Source organism: Pungitius pungitius, chromosome 19, assembly GCF_949316345.1.
Source record: "Pungitius pungitius chromosome 19, fPunPun2.1, whole genome shotgun sequence".
Taxonomy (NCBI): Eukaryota; Metazoa; Chordata; class Actinopteri; order Perciformes; family Gasterosteidae; genus Pungitius; species Pungitius pungitius.
Genome location: NC_084918.1, coordinates 7,963,867 through 7,983,385, shown reverse-complemented (window position 1 = coordinate 7,983,385; position 19,519 = coordinate 7,963,867). Strand labels below are relative to the sequence as shown.

Below are 19,519 nucleotides of genomic sequence, written 5' to 3'. Positions count from 1 at the left end.
CCCACCCCCCCCGAACTCAACACTGTCTCCTCCGATTAATAAAGACAAATGAAGCATAACAATCTGCCTCTGTTGTTGTTCGCAAATGTATGCGCGCGCCAAGTGGCGAAAGCGGGCAAAACTCACAACGGCACCGGCACACAAAGAAGATGGACGTAGATGGATGGGGAGAGAGAGAGAAAGGGAGATGATGGGGTGACGTTAGAGAGGGGAGGGAAAAGTTAGAGAGGGGAGGGAAAAGAACAATCAAATGGCGGGAATCTTTGGCCGTGAATTTGCAGCAGAGGGAAATATCCTTCGCCAATCCTGTCGATAAAAATTGACTTCATTGTGGCAGAGAAATATTACCTTTTCGGAACCACTTGAGAAATGCCGTTAAAGTGCTAATGACGGCTGGCAGCACAGTGCAGGTAATTGAAGTTGCCGATGCTTTTTCTCATCTCGTCGTGTAATTTCTTTGTCACAAAGCGACACATAGGTCGATTCCTGGCCTTCGATGACGGATCGTCTCATCGCGGCCGCACAACTCGGGGAAAAAAAACACTGATTTGTTTGTTTTTCCAAAATAGATATATGGTGGCATTATACCACCTCCTTACATTTAAAAACCACTGGATTATTAGCTAAAACCAGCACGGTTCCGCTTGCCTCAGTGTAATATCTCACTTTCAGAGGGGGTGCTAATTGAGTGCTCATTAGTATTCATAACTACTCCGGCTGGGTTAAGTCCATCCCTTTGGGGAACAGGAGTGCGGAGTTGTTCATCAACATACTGTAGCTTTGGTATTATTACAGTCAACATCCCAGAATAGGTGTACTACATGCATTAGCATAGTGATGTGGGGCAGGAAAATCAAAGCGCATTCACTCTACATCACACTCACGGGGAATATTAGTGGCAAACCACACAGGCCGAGCTTTTCCTGAACAAAGCAATTCGGATGCTCTTAGATCCGGAGACTTCATCTGTGCTCGCAGCTGATAACAGCTGCAGCCTGTTAGAGGCCAAACTCAAACTGTTGGGAGCGGGATTGCACTCTCACAGCACGAATTAACCGTCTGTAGAAATTGTGTCAATGGCTGCACACCCTCGTGTTTTTTTTTTTTGCTTGGTTACGCCGCGGCAGCAGTTATGAAGACTAATTGCGGCTGCTGGAGATGACATGCAGATCCAGGCTTTGTGTGAGATACCTTGCTCGCCTCCCAATGGGTTGATTTAAAAAAAAAAAAGCTTCTCTGCATGGGGCCTGTGCAGGATACTAGGTGTGCTTCATGGCAAACTAGGCATTGGATTTCCATTTAGACAGCTTGCCTCCTTAGTCAGGCAGAGTATTCTTTTAATTGGAACCCTTCCTCTCTCAGCCTTTCACTAGAGGAGTGTTGAAAATGCATTGTCTAAGGGCTTTTCACAACAGAACAAGGCCTCCCATAGCTCGCTGCATAATTACCCTGCAATGTAATTACATACTGGATTGCCATGGGGATTGTCTCTTTGATTTCTGGTGTAAATTGGGGTCTTTGTTAGACCTCTTATCTGGAACTGATTTCTTTTGTTTTCCAGATGATTTGAAGTCATTTAGTCACTTTACCCCTTTATCCATTGATCATGGAAAACCATATCTCATACCTTTTTAGTACGGTGTGGCGGAGTATGTTCTTATCTATGTGTGAGTGACAACGACAGCTGGCCATCTCAATGACTTCCAGCCTCGGAAATATTCTTATTTTGATGTTCTCATGTGTTTTGTCTTGTAACGTGTTAATGCGTGAATTTCTCACCTGGACAAGGTGTGACGTTACACTCTTGGTACTCCTGCGCTGGACCCAAGCAGGTCTGACCTCCGTACTTGGGCTCCGGGTTACTGCAGGTCCTCTTCCGGCTGCGGATCCCACGGCTGCAGTCTCTGCTGCACTGGGACCAGGAGCTCCAGGAAGACCAGCCCCCGTTCATCGTGTGGCCTGAAATTCTCCCGAGACGAAGCACCTCTCCTGTTGTGAATAGATTGGGGCGAAACAAAAAACTATTGGATTTTTGTCAAAACAACTTCTGCTCGCTTTTCTCTGCATTAAGTCGTTACTTCCTGCGTTCCTACATGTTTTGTGTAAAAGTGATCTGTGCTGCAAAGCGGATCAACAGATTTGAATAATAATCACCTGTTGGAACATTATGCGCATTGGGCGTAAAGGCTCATAGACACTGTCAATCATAAGTGGGCTGTCTGGTTATTCAATTTTATTTGACTTAAGTGTTTCAGAAACAATGGGATTGGATTTTGCTAATTCATGGTCCCAAGTGGATGTAGTTTAATAATTTTTCCTTTAGCGCCAAGTTTCAATTTGTGGTTTTGAGTGAATACTCGACAATAATTGGATAATTGGATTCATTTAGGATTAACTGTCTTAACTTCAACCGTAGCTTTTTATCAAGTGTTGTCATCGGGCCAAAGTTTGGGTTTATTACCAAATACCTGTATGACATTCAGAACTTTGTGTTGAGTGTCAAATAGCAACTCTTGGCATGATGTAAGTATTTTTTTTTTTAACTAATATGTAGTAAGCAAGTTAAGTAACTATTTTGATGGATACAATCAGTACCTAGACAGATGCCACATTGATGCTGTCATAAATGAATGGCACAGATGTTATCCATCATTTAATTCTCTCTTCTCAGTCTCTAAAGATGAATGAGAGCTGAGTGTGTCCTGTCAACACATGAAACGTTCCCCCTCATCAAACAAAATCAGTCCACTAATCTGTGTGCACTCATCTGGAACAAGTCGGACAGGATATTCCTAATGAAATATGAAACCGTCACTTCTATTACGCTGCAATTACTGCATGCATTAATCAATGCTGGGAAAATGAGCAGAAAGGGTGAGTGGAGAATTTTGGCCATTTTGAATGAAGAGAGTGAACTAATCTGTTAGAGTAAATGGTAATAACTTTAGATGAAATCACCAAGCACTTCTCCAATGAGTCACTCACTCAACAGACCAGCCTTTTATCTACTTTTTCGGGTGGCAGTGGAGGTCTTTATTGTGTGTCTGTGCAGCTTCTGCTTTATGTCATTATACACGCTGCACTATTCTGCTATCTCCATCTCTATTTGTCTTCAGAGGAAAGAGCATTTTTGTAATTTTGAAACCAATAGCTGAATCACATGTGGACCTTTAATGTAAACCCATCGACCATGCCCCCGGCAACCTTCCATTTCGTCTGGTTCTATAATCTCTGATCCATATTTTGTTATTTCACTGTCTCACCTATTATGCTTTACCCTTCTCTGCCTCTCCGTCTATCTTTCCCATTAACCTTCTTTCACATTTTGTCGCCACCCACTCCTTGTCCTCCAACCCGGCCTCGTTGTTTTGTCAGCGCGTGTTCTTTTCACTGACAGTTAGCGTGGCACTGCTGCTTTGTATTCTCACGGAACAGCGGCGTGTTTACCTAGCCCAAATCCTTCGACCTCCTCATAACTACGGGGCGACCTTGGCAGCGCGCTGGCCGACTCTCTCCGCGGGCATCAAGCTGGCGTGAGTGCTGACAGGCCCGTCGAGGCTCCCGCTCTTTATCGATTCTGAGCAGGCAGTGGCACGGACAGCTCCCCTTGCTACTGTGACCCCCTCCGAGCCTTTTATCCAGCCCTCTGTGGCCCAAGAGACCGGGCCGCTGGTCTGACGGCTACGGAGTGACCAGCCCTCGAACATGCAAACAAACACGTCAGGAGAGCCAGATCTGGAGAGACAAACACAAGCACCTCCGTACACTGGCGCCCACGCTAGAGACCGCAGAATGCTAGTTTGTGGGGACAAAACAAACCGCATGCAGCCCCCCCTTTCAAGAAGGCAGCGACTGGATACAAATCAATCTGCATACGGAGCCCACGCGGCCGGCCAGAATGTATCTCTCCTGACGTGCTCGGCCCGAGCCGGAGCCAAGAGGGACCCCGAAATAGTCCCCGCCGCGAAGAAACTAGGACATGAAAGGAGTTCCCTCCTCCCTTTCCTCGCCCAACCTCGCACCATCCTCAAAGGCGAAATACACTGTAAACAAATGTTTGAACTTCTGTGTGTGTGTGTGTGTGTGTGTGTGAAAGCAAAAAAAAAAAACATTCAATGAGGGGGGGATGAAGGACAGGGACCCTATGAGGCCACAGAGATATGCAATTCCGTGCAATCGAACGTACACCAGAGGGAACTGTGAAAACCATCAACTAGAAAAGAAGTTTGGAAAAATAACGATAGAGGCAGAGATGGAGACGAGATGTCATCTGCAAGCCGGAGAGACAAATCCGCTTTGCGTCGGACTGATAGGAGAGATTTTGCTAGATTCCAAACTGCACACTTTGTCTCCATTACTCTTCCTCCCTCCTCCTCCCCATCTACTTTCCCCATGAGATCAGACCTGCAGATATGTGTGTTTGTACATAAACTATTTAAATCTTAAAAGCTTATGGCTCCTTTTGCATAACTCGTGCGATTCGGCGTTGCTCCCCGAGCTGTTCTGTGGTCTGCGGAGCAGCGGAGGATCCTGAAACTCCCCCGAGCGACGTTCCCATGGAAGAGCAGATTTAAACTGTGTAAAGGTGCAATTAAAACCCGGGATCAGTGCACATGCTCAGGAACACAAGCGCACGAGAACAACAACAACGATGTTCATGCTGACCTGATGTGAGCCCAGGGAGGCGTTTTACGGGACGTTTCGAGCCGATCCTTGAGAGAGTGACACATTTATAAAAGTAGGATTTAAGCCCCTACTTGCAGCGTCCTGTGCCGACGCATCTTTCCCCACTTACAGGTTTATTGTAGTGAAGGAGTTCTATTCACTGTCTGCCACATTTATTTACTTTGTTGTATTGGCTGGTTTTACTGTTATGAAACAGATTTGTAGGTTAAACTTCAATACAGCGTTGCAATTTGAGGGAACTTCAACTCCCATAATGCCTCCATCACTGCCGACTGACATCAACGGGTTATATTTAGTCAGCAGGAAAAAAACAGAAAGCTTCCAATGCAATATCCGATCCCTTGTTTTCCCATCATCCATGGATTTGTCTGTCAATTTAATTAAGCATTGCATGCCCTTTCAGCTTCTGACTGATTTACCCCTGAACGAGTGTTCAAATGGCTCCCAGCAACAAATACAACTTTGACAAGAAAATAAATAAATGTTTACTGTGGTGGATCGCTTTCCACAACCGGGGCATCTTCAGATAGATCAACAGAAACTGGTTCAAAGCCAAATCAAAGAGAGGCGTGTCAATCAGTCAGGGAAACATTAGCATTCTATTAAAAAAACACAGTTTGAAGAAATATTTTGTCCCCGCAAATAATCGCAAGATATGTCGGTTTAATATCTAATTACAAAAGACGTGTTTAATATTCATATCGTTTGTGGATTTCCTCATTATCAAACTCCTTTTTGTTCTGTTTCTTCCTTGATGAACTGTTAGAAGTCCACAGACACAAAGAGAGCCCCGAATGAGAGAGAGAGAGAGAGACAATAAGGATGCCGGGATGGCTGCCATCCGTCAGAGGCCTCCCTGCACACCGTCCTGTGTCTACTCAGTGTCTGCTCATGACATCCGCGCAGGAGAAACTAATCTGTTGCCCATGAGAAGGCTGTGGCCTTGATACCAGATCAGCGGAAGTGAAACACATCGAAAGCCGCTGACACTCCACCGTTTCTCCCTGGGAAAAAGAAAGATGAAGCCATCACTCACCGTCACAAGCTGGCAAAATTACACACTCGCTGTCTCCTACAGAAATCTCCTCCATCTTTCCAGTGCGTTTTTTCCCCCCCTCAATGTGTCTGGTTCTGTTTGTGTGAGATGCAAATGGGGAGGGAGAATACTTTTTTAGAGCTTGATTTTACTGCTTCTGCATCGTAAGACCAGTTACGAGTAGAGTTTGTCAATCAATATATATCTGTTGATCTTTTTCACACTTGCCGCCCGCATTGCTGGTTACACAAGGACGTGCTGTGTCAAAGTGAAATATTAATAAGAAATAAAGCCTTGACTGAGTTGAGCATGTCGTCGCAGCGGGCCTTTACAGGGCTGAGGCTCATTCACTACAGTTCACTTTTGAGGCTGGATGATGGATGCATCAACTCTACAACCAAACTCTTCATCCCTTCATCCGTCAACGGAATCAACCTCCAGTCATTGTATCCCGACCACGACATTAAAGGGATGCAACATCCCACCCAGAAGAGAAACAAATATGATGAGGGCAGTGTGCAAGATGGAGTAAGACGAATGCAAATGTCTTGTCTAAGCTCCCTAGAAATATAACATGTTTTTATTAACACTGTATTTTTGAGTGAACAGAAGAGTCACAAAAATGGGCGGGAAATGGAAAGCCATGTTTTAAAAATTGCTTTTAGAATTTTTACTATGTGGATGTCGAAAATTGACAACTATCAATGCAATTAAATATCACATTTTGTTGTTAATTCATTCATTCAGGGATGTTTTGTGAATTCATTAATTCAGGGATGTATAAAGTGATAAAAAGGAAAATTTGCGCCAATTGCTCCAAGACTAATGATCGGGTGTACAAGACAAGATAGGTCTTTAAATCACTGAGGATATGAAGTAATTAACTCATCGCTATCATTAAGCTATGACCACTGATGTGAAACAAGTCAGTATGTTATATAAAACCTCACTGTAAATGCTTGGTTAAATCCTATATTCCTAATATAACTCTCATAAAGAAAAAGATTCTGGCCAGAGGTTGAAAAAGTTGCCAACATATCACAAACATCGATTTATTCTCTCGATTGGCGCAGGGATTTATTTCTCCATATCTGCGCTTCACAGATGAAACTTCCAAGTGTTTGTCAATAACGTGCGCCACGTCTCAGAATACAATCCAATCCGTCAAATGTCAGGTAGATCTGATAGCTTTGATGCTCAGAGCTACAAACATTGTGACATTCTGCCTGAGCAGGGAGTGATGTAGAAGATTTAAGACGGCGTGGCAGAGGGGGCTTTTTTTTATCGAGTAGCGGGGGAGCGACATCACAGCGATGGCGAGACAGAGAAAAAGTATTTTAAAGTTCATGCACCCGCATCAAAACAAAAAAAGGACGGCGCTGTCTGTAGGGAGAGCAAAAAGTCTCTAACCCCCGATTGCGTCAGATGTTTGGCACCGTTTAAAAAGCATCTTCTTTTTGCACACATTACAAATTATTGTACATGCATACGACACAACCGTATCATTTTGGCAGAAACACAGGATTTTTAAAATAAAAAAATGAGTTTTAAGTATAAAGTCAAGTAAGGGATTACACACTGAAATTCAACATCACAGATGCAAATGATCGCCATTTCGGCAACAATTTGGGGTATTCACTTGTTTACCGTCTTAATGTGATTTTAATGAGGAGTTGAATACCTGGCTTTGCTGGGCATGCAAGAAAGAGACTGCAGTGGGATGTACGGGCGGCTCGGTAGGAGGACAAATCGGACACCGGTCTAGTCACACATTTAAAGAAAAGATCCACATGTCGACACACTCACAGAACAGGCCAACACGCGCCTTACCCCAAGCATATACACACACACACACACACACACCGGTGCTCCGCAGATGGATCCCCACTTTCATACTAGCTGAAATGAAGAAAGGGATCACGGGATTCCATCCTTCCTTACAGTTATGGTCTAAAACTCCAGAGAAGAGAATCGTTTTGATGTAAGTGCAGGGGAGTACACATACACCCCGATAGGTCTAGTCACTTGTGCTACTTTGCAACTGCAGTGACATTTAACGAAATTGAATATATTTTAGATCTCACGTAACATATATTTTTTGCTCTGCAGTATTGCCTGATGAACCATTTGCTTTTCAATTGGTCTAATTAGCACCAAAGCTAATCTGCAGTCAGGCTTGTGGTGACAACCTCTAATGAAACGCATTGTGTCACCCACTAATCAGAAGAAAAGAGAGAACTATTCAAAGCTCATGTCTTTGTTCACTAATAACGTCTTGGATGTGGGCCTGTCAGTGCTCTTATGGCTTTGAGTGTCCAGTCACGCTTTTCTCTGTTCCTGCCAGCGAGCGCTCATTGAAAACCCTTCAGACACATGAGCGTCGGCGTCGGAGTGCGAGGGGGAACAATTTGTACCAGCGACAGCGCTGGAGCAAAGACAGTGATGAATAATCCAAAAATTAAATCAAAAGAGAGGAAACCCCACTGATTTTGTACATTAGGGCTAGGCATGTGGCACAAGAGTGGTGTATTAAAGGACCACCCAGAGTCATACGGGAAGTCAAAGTTAAGAGGCCGGCACATCGCAGCTAAGAACTCATTTTTAAACTTGAAAAAATCTGCTTTTCCCTCTGAGGCAAAGTGCCATAAACAAACTTTTACTGATGCATCTGAAGTCTCCCCTGTGGCGTTGTGCCACCACGCTCCCCCCCCCCCCACTAATATGCATCCTTCCACTTGACAACATAAACAACTTGTCAATTAGTTGCCGGCTTGTACAAACGTTTACAGCTCTTAATTCTCCCGGGGTGTGGCTGTGTGTGGCAGAAGGGAATATGTGGGATGGTGGATAAAGAGCATGTGTTTGTGCTTCTTAGCCAGACAATAAATGAACTTTGTGCACGCCTCAGGGTGTGTGTTTGTATCTCAGTGTGTGTGTGTGTGTGTGTACACTGGTGTGAAAGAGAGCTAAAATAACTTTTTAAACTGCTGATCGGCTTTGTGAATTGGAAGTTCATTAACAAGTCTGACGCTTTGATCTTCTGACAAAGTCGAGGGAAGACGCGACCACAAGTGCGAGCGCTGACTGAGATGGCGCTCATGCAACTTCGGCAGGACGGAGAGTCAAATCTAACGAACAGCCGAAAACAGAAATGGCTGGAGGCGAAGAGGCCAATAACTGGCCTGCAGAGACACAGACGGCCAGTTGGAGCGAGTTAACCGAACCATCCCCGAGATGGAGACAGCTGGAAGTAGACCGCCCCGTCTCCCGTCCGCTCTGCACTCACCGTCGGTAGAGCAGCCGGTGGAGCCGTCGCTGGAGCAGTAGCGCATCTCGATCCTCTGCCTGCCCACCTCCAGCAGGCTGGGGTCTGGGATGCGAGCTTTGCAAGTGTAGCGGAAGCGCTGCTCGTAGTGCCCGCCGTTGTCAGAGATGTTCACGGGCGTCCAGGGAGTCCAGGGCGTGGTCTTCTTCAGGTCAGGGCATGGCAGTGTGTTGCATGGCTGGTACTCCTGCAATCAGAGACATCAAACGTTTAGCTGCATGTAACATGGGCTTGATTGATGAGTTTGACATGCTCCATGCAGGAGGCATTAATCACAAATTATTGCAGGAATATTTAAACACGACAAGCTCGGAAAGAAATTTGTGATGTCTTTCCAAAGCATAATAATGGCTTTTGAAAGTGACTATTACAAAATTAAATCTTTTATGAATGAGCCCTTTTAAAGGCTTTCGCCATCCTTCATCCTTAAGAGCCTCTTGATTCCAGTTCTGGCTGGTTTACGCTACTGTATGCTGCCAGATCCTGTACCGCTCATCCCCCAAAATACCCCTCAGAAACCAACTAAGCAATGTTTGCCTGGTCCCAACACACCTGCCATTCTGCCCGCATGCGCTTCCTAAGGATACATAATCTTTACGCCACTTGCAAGAGGCAAACAAACAAGCCAGGCAGAAAAAGGTCATTCATCAAGTTAATTCATAACCAGCGGGAAAGGATGGAGGAGAGGAGGAGGTAAGCAGGAGGATGTGGGATAGAGAAGAAGCTAAATAATGGTAACTCTATCTCCTCTCTGCATCTGGCTTTGAAAGCCCGGCAATAAAAATGAAAAAATGCAGCACAGAGGCACCAACGGTATGATATGTGAGTCTCATTCAGGAGTCCCATAGGTATATATCTTGCCCCCTACTTCTCCCAACCAACTTTTATTTGGGTGAGAAGTTTAAAAGAATCTTCCGTGGTACTGGATTTGATAGCTCTGGTCCATACTCAGGATGGTAATAGGTGGGTAGAAGGCAGTCCAGATCCCGTTTGTGCCATGCTAATACAATGAGGGCACAGCGGTAGCGGTAAGTATGGAGGCAATGACAGCAAAAAAGAGGAGGGGAGGTGGCTGCCATTTTCCTCAGCGCGTGTTTATTTATGCTGAATAGGCCTTGAGTGAGTGCCAAACCTTTACAAAATAAGATAAGAGTTACTTTCTGCAATCCGTCAGCCTGTCGCATAGGATGGGCTGACAGGTCAGGCGAGGAGAGGACCACTATACATTATACAGTATGCAGGTCTATCTTTCACCTTCTTGCCTCCTCTTTAAAGCTTCTCTCCTGTTCTCACTCTCCATCCACCCATCTATCTTCATATTTCTTTCCCCCTCTTCCTCACACACTGTTCATAACTTCTCTTGTGTCAGCTCCTTTTCTTCCCTCTCTCCTTGTTTCTTTTTTCCCTCCGCGAGTCCCCTTCATCCCTCTCTGTCTCTCCGTATCCACCCTCTCGTTTCTGTCCACTTCTTTCCCTCGCTGCCCCCCACCCCCCTCGGGGTACCAAGGTTAAAAACACAGGAAGGATTTAGATTCTGTTCGGGGGCCCCGTGATGAATGAGGGTGTCACCTCCACCGCACTTCCTGTCTCACTCCATCCAGCGCAGTAATCATCTCCGGACATTAATATTTAACAACATCACACTTCACAGACCAGCACACAATCTGGGATTATCAGCCAATAATAAAAAGGAAGCAAAAAAAAAAAAGCCAACCTCAGCTGTCTATGGAGCAAAAAAAAAACAGTAAAGCATCACATGGCACGGATGGGGGTAAAAGGCAAACGATCTGTCTGTGTTTGTTCTGTGAATGGTTGATGGTGGCCAAACACAGTAAATGTTTAATGAGCCTTGTCTGGTAAGCGTTTCTTCCTGCATTCTCTGAGGATTAGAGTCAATGCAGAGGGCGAAGGAGATAATTAGTGGGTTTGAAGCTAAAACCTCAATCAAAGAATGTATCCACATGGACAAAGGGTGCCACGTGATTGGCCACAAAGCTCTGTGGCTTGTCGAGTGGACCATCCATGCAAAATATTTTCAAAATAGACAGAGTTTTTAAATGTGAAGTACCAATGGACTAGTTTTATAAATATAGATTTATATATATTTTCAGGTATTATACCTCAATTATAAGCTATTTTTGAGTTTTATGTTTGTTGAGTTTTATTTAGAAAGTATAAAAAAAATAATGTGAAGAAGAAGTAGGAGTAATGGTACAAACTGGGTGTCCAGGGTATAAAAACGTTGAGCCCCGAACAACAAATGCTGTAGGACAGCAGACAGCTTATTGTCTTTTCTTGCAATAAAAGCGCCTTGTGGTACTGGGTGTGCGCGCAAATACCACATCTGGCATAATAACGAAAACAAAAACAGTCCCCTTGCTTTTTTAGTGGCAATTTTTATAACTAGTTTTGAATAATGCATTAAAAATGGACCCGAGGATATGAAATAAACATCAGTATAACCCTGCACATGGAAACCCGTAAACCCGACACACACAAACAAATAAAAGAACTCCATTAAAATGACATCACTGAGCCAGAGCAGTGAATAGGTCATCTTAGGCATATATTACATGTTGGATATGTAAATGCACCTCTCAACAAAACAAAGGACCTACTCTGTAATTCAACTTTGATTCACTATTAGGCAAAAACAAACAGATCAAAATAAACAATTTAAATGTTTCATCACAGTCTTTCCAGCATATAAAAAACAATATAATAAAATCACAAGAACAACAACAAAGAAAAAGAGGAAACATTTTCTGTGTTTTTCAGCTGCACTCATATTAAAACTTTAGGGAAATTAACCGAAAGTGAAAACATGGCGGGAAGCAGTGGGATGTGACAAGTGGCATGTGGAACACAAAATTGGATTCAATTAGTCCGCTGATGTCGACTCGAATACGTGCCCACAATGCAGCGGTGTGCATTGCGGCCAAATGGAGGCCAGCGATTCGATGCTGTGCAACATCCTCCAACAAGCAGCTGCTCAGAGAGACGGGCGGCGCTGCGTTGTGTGTCTGGAGGACCTCCGACACCGTTTCACTGCTGCCTGGCTGCTCAGTACGGAAGTGTTGGTCGGGGTGTTTGTAAGCGCGAGACTGTGTGCGTGAACGCGTCGAGTCGACCATCGGGAAAGTTTGACTTTAGATGCACTTCTGCACTGATTTGTGAGCGTGTGTTTGTGTGTGATGCGCGTGCATGTGCGTAACTTTATGCATGGCTGAGTTATGGATTCGGGCCGCTCCCGATCTCATTCTGCCTCCATCCGCAGAGCTTCCTGCTTATTTCTTAGGTGTTATAGACTGGGAGTGGATACAAATTGCGGAGGAAAAAGGGCAAAAAGGAAATAGAGCGAGAGTGTGTGTGTGTGTCATTATAGTGTGTGGATGCTGTAGAGCCCTAAGCCATCAGCCTCTTCTTATTTGTATTGGAAAATGTGAGACTGTAGAGTGGAGAGTGAACATTGTATGTATTTATTTCCTTATTGGCATGCATGAGTGTGTACGTGTATAAGTGTAGGTGTTCGAAGTCTCTCTGTTGTGTCCGGCCAGCGGTGGGAGGTGAATAACACGGAATCGTGCTTCTCAAGCCTCCCACCATTATTACACTCATTATACATCTTATTGGACTGGGAGAGCTGCGAGTGTGTACGAAAGAGAGAGGAGAGGAAAGCGCGTGTCGGTTCATGTCCGCATTTACCCACTCGCACCCCGACGTTTCAGGGAACGGTCCAGATCTGAGATATAAAAAAAAAGCGACTTATCCTCTCGAGTGCTTACATCTTTATCTAGTGCACGGAAATGGAGGCCTAGTGCTCTTCAAGTCTCCGTGAGACATCACTTCAATTAGCAGCGCCGACCAAAAGCGCACTTTGTCAAACCCTGACTTCTCCCTCCCGCTCCTCCTCCCCAACAGTCTGACTCGTTAATGAAGCTCGCTGTCGGCCAGGAGCAGGTCTCCTGGCTACACACCAGTGCACACGTGCGCGCGCACGCACACACAAATGCAGAAACACACAAGGGTGTTCGCACGTCAAGTCTGCCAGTGGCTACACAAACACTGGGTACTTAACTTTCATTTTGCAGTCTGGCTGCACGACCCTGCAGGTAAATAGAACAGCTCTTGGTGCCATTAAGCAGCTCTGTGCATCGCCGGTTCTGCGTGGTCCATATTTGATTTATTTAGCTCTGAGAGGCAGAGTCAAGCTGTACCGTTCGACTGAGGATGGTGGTCCTTTATAGTCCTTGCATGAAAGAGGTATTGATGTACTTTTCTGTAAAGTAATGAAAAATACCATTCTGAATTAAATGTTCTTAAAGTCCTCTGAAGCAAGTATTTTTCCTCCAATACGACTAAATATGTGAGTGAGGTGAAAGTCACTTTGCGATAAATCAATGAATCAGCAAGTGATTTATGTGTTTCACTTTCTATTGTCATTGAGTTTTCAGATCTACAGATTTGGAATTTAAATATTCAGGCAAAAGAACAATATTCTGTGCTGAGCTCTGAGATGTATTGACCGATCATGTTCAAACGTTCCCTATGCAGAGCAAATGAGAAGGGATGCATGGCAGAAATCCAATTTGATAACATTTTAATATTGAAATAACCTCTCAGATTACATTTTCTCTGAATTCCAAATCTTGTCTTGTAACTCAATTTGCGCAATTCAGAGAAAAAGGAAGTCTTGTTCCGGATATTCATTGGCTACACTGGAGCAACAGTTCTTTGCCCCCAGAGGCTCATCCATCGTCAGAAAGATAGCTGTAGGGTTCCAAGAGTTACTTAATGAATGCACTTCATGATTAATTTTCAGGAAATGTAGTACAGCAAGAAAAAAGCTTCCCATGTAGGAAGACCATTGTGTCTTTAGCCTTCCCTGGTTGGTCCCATAATGCACAATATGAGCATTTAATGGAGGTTTAAGAAAGTAATATTGATTTCCTGGAGGAGTGACAGGCGATTTTTACTTAATCCCAAAGATGGATTTTATTGCTGCAGCAGTTGTTAACAACACAGAACAGATTCCTAGCTGTGGAATTGGTAGCTCTACAAGTTTTAATGTAATTTGTGGACTTTTCTTCAACATATAGCTAGTTCTACTGGATCTGTTGGACATATTTCTTTGCAAAAGTGTTTAAAAACACAGCACGGAGGTGAAAAATGTACTGTAGATGTATATTTTATATTAATAAAGATTCATTTTCTTTTCAACACCTCAGTCATCTTCACGTTGAGATCATCATCAAGATGGATCGAATTGATTACATTCATTTAGCAGCACTACAGTTTATCAACTTAAATGTAGTTATTAATAACCACCATTCAACCACCATTATTAATAACATCTTCCTGCTTTATTTATTTGTGAAAAGAAAATACCCTTTCCTCAAATGATTTGTAAGGGTGTTTAGAGTTAACCGGTGAAGAAGAGCACTTCACTGCTGGGCCACCAGAGCCTTGCTTGTTTATTTCCAGCCACAGCTTTTTCTTGCTCCTTTGGGGATACTTAACCTGTAATGCTGTAATGCGGATACAGTGAAACGAGAGAGACGGAGCAGCGCTGCATGGAGCTCAGACTGATGAAGTCGCAGTCATGTGACCTTTTGCATCAGCGAAACGAGGACCCCCCTCAGGACTAAATACTTCCACGGCGATAAGACTGCCGAGGAGGCGTCTGTCAATGACACACAGGGCAAACGCACGGCAGGTTTAATCCAAGCAAAGCGGCGTTTTGTTTTTAGGATTTTCATGGTGGCAAAGCGAGGATAGAAACTTTTGTTAAAATGGAAAATGTCCTTGACCTAAATCCCTACATGCTTCACTTGAGCTACTGTGCGTTTTGACTGTGCACTGAGAGGTCCCCGCGGAGAGGATGGAAGCTTAGACGCTGTTGCTTCAGGGATCAATAAGAGAACCAAAAAAAGAGGGACCACTTGATGTTGGGAGTGTTGACCAGAATATTGTCACCAAACTTCCAGTCCATCTATGAAAAACCTTTTCAAAAATAAGTTGCATAAGTAAGTAAGTTTATTGCAAATTGTCTGCATGAAATTCCAGTGAAACTCGGAGCAGATGTTGGCTTGTCACTGTTGATTAATGTCTGGCATTAATCCTGACAGCTAAACATTAATGCACACATGTACCTTTGCGCTACAACATCCAAGAAACACACTGTGTTCATCTTTTCAGGTCTCAGTAGGGGGTCGGTCTAAAACAGTAGTGTCGGTGATGACAGAAGCTGCAACCTGTGTGTACGCATGGGTTGGTCTGTGTGTGTGTTACTATGTGTGCGTGGTCTCCTTCTGTTTAATTTAGGATCTGTCCGGGGAAAGTAATGACAGACAGATGGCGCATCAAAAAAATGACTCCATCAGCCTCTTCACTACTTTGGGGGGGGGAGAAAGAAATCAAAAGAATATTTTCCCTTCCACTGGATATTTAAGGGAAAAACTTGATTTTATGATATTAACTCTATTGGGAAGATGCTTCCTGTTTCAAAAACCATTTCCTCTATTTCACGCTTTATTTGTTCGGGGTTTAAAATGCACCGAAGCAATTGTTAAACATTGACATGTGCATCATTCAAGCACCTTTTTAAAGTTCTTTGATCTGAGGAAATATCCCGCAGCAACGCCAGTTGCCCAAGCTGTCCAAATAAAGCTCTCCCCCCGACACAGAGAAAGTGTCACTGAAATCTGCATAATTACAACTACCGTGGTAAGATGGCCCCAATTAAGTTCAGGTTGAAATGGCTGAAGAGACAGGGGGTGAACGAGGTGACTAAACAAAACCAAAAGGGGAAATTAAGTAAACGTAACAGGTCTGTAATCAGAAGACTCTCCTCTCCACCACCAAAACTACTCCAGGATGGCTGCTGCATTCCCAGTATGCCCCAGTGGAGACAGTGGTCGATGTGCAATGAGAGAAATAGCTTATAGCTGCCATCTGATGAGGCACTGTGTTTATGTGTGTGAGACGTACATGCTATTGTGGTAAATTGCAACGTATTGCCAAGTCAGTCTTTTCATTTTTGGTTTTCTGAAGCTGCTAATGTGTCATGGGTATTTATCAAATGCTATGTGCTCTTGAGGGTCGACTGCTTGTGTGGGATGTTTCACACTTGTGTGGGAAGTTGGCTTCACAACAGGCCATCGCACAACCTGCAGGATGTGGTTTTTTTGGCTTAATACGATGCGACTGTTCAATGCTTCTTTAGCATTCTGCAGATAAAAAAGAAGATCTTTTTATTTGCCAGTGTGAATGACAATAATCCAGATGTTTGAATCTTAATCCTAAACCAGGATAACTCTGTGCCTTAATCTGAAAGAAAACTGACAAACAAACACACTTCAAGGATCCAATTGATCCACCAGCCCATAACCCATATTCTTCAATCCATCTCTGCATGTTTTTTTTACCAGGAATGTGGATTATGGATTGTTTGTTTGTGTGTGTGAAAATAGCACTGGAAATAACACTAGCATAATTCCGCAGACAAAGAGAACACTCCTATTTCAACACATCCTTGCGTCATCTGTGCTTTGGAGAAGGCTTTTTGACAGAAAATAAGCCCATTCATATGTGGAGCGATTACTGTGCGTGTGGTATTAAATACGCCTTGGTAATAAATGTGATTGCTTCTGCCACTGGATAAATATAGCCGGGGGATTCGGGTCGCATAAAATGTTCCAATTTCATCACCACCGACTGTTGGGATTAAATGGCATGTCTCTTAACAATGAACCCGCGGAGACAAAGACGGATGTGTAGACGGCTCGTGTGAGACCTCGTTGTTTTTGTGTCCACGTACCTGACCACAACCGGGACAGTCGTTGCCGTTCTCGCAGGTTCTGCGTCGCGACTGGACGCCGCCGCCACAGGGCACGGTGCAGCGTTCCCACGCCGACCAGGCTGACCAGTAGACGTGCGGCGGGCAGGGCAGGTGTTCATTACAGTACCTGCGAAGCGAGAGCAAAGACCGCATGAGATCAGCACACAGCTGCATTCAATGAGATTTATCGCAAACTCTTTGGATACATTGTTAAGTTAGAATAATGATAAGTGCATCTGTAATTAAGTTGTGCATTGCAGTTACAAGACCTACATGACAGAAGATATACGAGGTAGTTAGCGAGCTTTGACAACAGAGCTTAACTCATACTGGCTACATAAAACTGGATTATGAACTGTATGAACATTTCTTTTAAGTGGTCTGTGGAAAATGTAAAAGCTACTTTATCCAACAGGCAACAGGTCACTAAAATTATATGTCAAGGCAACTGGAGATGTCGCCACACTTTTGAGAACGTGCCACTGAATTTAATAAAAATAGCTACAAAGAGCATAACGAGGCTTGGATGTTGCGAAAGACGTGTAAACTTTGCATAAAAAAATAAGAAAAAAACTCCAAGCCAACCCAATATAAAGCTTTGATGTGGAGAGAAAACAGAGCTGTGAGAACCAGAACTTGATTGAATCCATCCACCAGAGACGGCTCTGTGTATGTTTCTGTGTGCGGTGTAATGGCTGGTTTTCCATAAAACTACAGCTAAACTTCCATCTCAGATCCCAATGAACGTGCATATGCATTCGGCATAATTGATCAATGCAGCCCACTAAAAAAGCCATCTAGATGCAAACATCAGCCCTAATTGCATTGTTTTAACAAGACAAGAATACAGCAAAAATTCAAAATACTTAATTACTCTGTACCTCATAAAATAACAAGAGACAATTGCCTGCTATATTAGAGCCATACAATTTATTTTATAACTTGTACACTTTCTATAAAATAGATTTAATTGCTATTGTTGGGTGTTTCGGCACGTTTGAAGGAAAACTGAGTCTATTTGGGTTAGCTTTAACTTCGTATAATTCCTATAGAGGCCCAGCCTGGGTATTTCTATTGTACAATTTCCAAATACTGTGCGATTGTTCACGGCAAATCGAAAGCTACTCCCTGTTTACTCCTGGTTGTAAAGATCCTCTGTGCATTGTGTTCCTTCTCTACTTGATCTGCACGCTTGTAGTGGGATAATACAGTGGGGAAAGAGGAGTGTGGAAGGACCCCCCCCCCCCCCCCCCCCACACACACACACACACTGATAGACATTAATGCACACTTAGGCTTTGTAACCAGACCCCAAATACCCTACTACACCATAGCTCCATGAAAAACTGCAGTGATGAAGCGTAAGGGCTTCGAAATCATCCATTTCTGTTTACTCTAAAACATACACAGCTGATTGGACTAAAACTGTAATTACTCCGACGATGTCGGTGCGCTCAGGGAAAAATCAACAGACGGTTCATGAAGGCGGGCATTAACGAGCCAGATTTAAGCCCATAGCGCTGTCCTGCATGGCCGCTTTCAGGCCTATCTTTAAAGTTTCTTGCAGCTGCAAACAATCAGGGCCAAACCTGTGAAAAGCCTATTGGCAAAAAAAGAAAAGATTTCTTTTTTCTTTTTTTTTTGTAAACGTGAACTTGTGAGCTCACACCAAATGCATGCATGTTTGAACACAAGTCTTTCAAATAAATCCGGACAGGGTACTCGACATGAGAAGAACAAAGTGAGTAGTTAGGCTTATTAGTCTTTCACAGCATTTTAAGGAATCATCGTTTTTTTTAGGCCGGGCGGATTAAAGCTTGTACAGATGAGCTGTTTCACACATGGGCAACTATGAAGTACAGATGTTTTTGGACATCATTACACGGGTTGAACATTCATGAGAAGATTTCCCAGTATTTCTAGTAGCATTGGTGGTATACATGCCAGAGCTCACACTGAGGAACCGGGGGAAAAAAACACATTTCGGCATCCCTATCTTAGCCTTGTCTCCCTCAGGCAGACTTACACTGACACAGCATAGTTCATCTGTTAACACATTTTCTCGATCGCTCTGCCTTACTGTCCATTCCCCTATCTTTCACTGACACACACACACACACACACAAAAACACAGAAAGACTCCTCTTTTCTCAGTCCTCCCTCACAACGATCTCTTTCCAACCCTCGCAGCTGCGGCCTAACTGGCCTAAGGTGTTTTTTTAAAGAGCTGAACAGAGCAAGTAGAAGAAGAAGAGATGAAACAAAAGGAGATTAAAGCTCAGAGAAAGGAAGGAAGGGAGGGAGGGAGTGGCATGGTGTGGTTGGTGAGGAACAGGGCCGTGCGGGCTACTCCATTTATTTTCCTCAGTCTCTCTGGCGTAGTCCTTGACAAAAAGGACTGCCCCCACAAGGAGCATCAGTGAGGAAGAAAAAGGAAAATGGGAGGTTAGGAGAGGGAGAGGGGAAATGAAAAAGTGCAAAGAAGGTTGGTAACTTGAGGTTGATCCTTGAAGGCCATATCCTATTACTCATCCATCACAATCCTGTTTCTGTTGCCGTGGCAAAGATTGGTTCAAATGAATTTCTTTGCTCTCCTGTACCCTATCAACTGTATTTATTTGTACTTTTTTTG

General features: G+C 43.8%; 1 protein-coding gene across 2 annotated transcripts in view; it reads right to left on the bottom strand.

The window, feature by feature from the left end:
• The window catches only part of sema5a (sema domain, seven thrombospondin repeats (type 1 and type 1-like), transmembrane domain (TM) and short cytoplasmic domain, (semaphorin) 5A), a 95,324-nt gene that overhangs the window by 8,588 nt on the left and 67,217 nt on the right, over positions 1-19,519 (bottom strand). For both annotated transcript variants that reach the window (XR_005114534.2, XM_037455904.2), the window contains exons 15-17: positions 16,867-17,014; positions 9,009-9,234; positions 1,780-1,989 (exon numbers count right to left, since the gene is read on the bottom strand). Coding sequence is in view for 1 of the 2 variants with exons in the window: in XM_037455904.2 (XP_037311801.2) it covers positions 1,780-1,989; positions 9,009-9,234; positions 16,867-17,014 (584 nt within the window). In the remaining variant the exon portion in view is untranslated. The remainder of the gene's footprint in view (positions 1-1,779; positions 1,990-9,008; positions 9,235-16,866; positions 17,015-19,519) is intronic.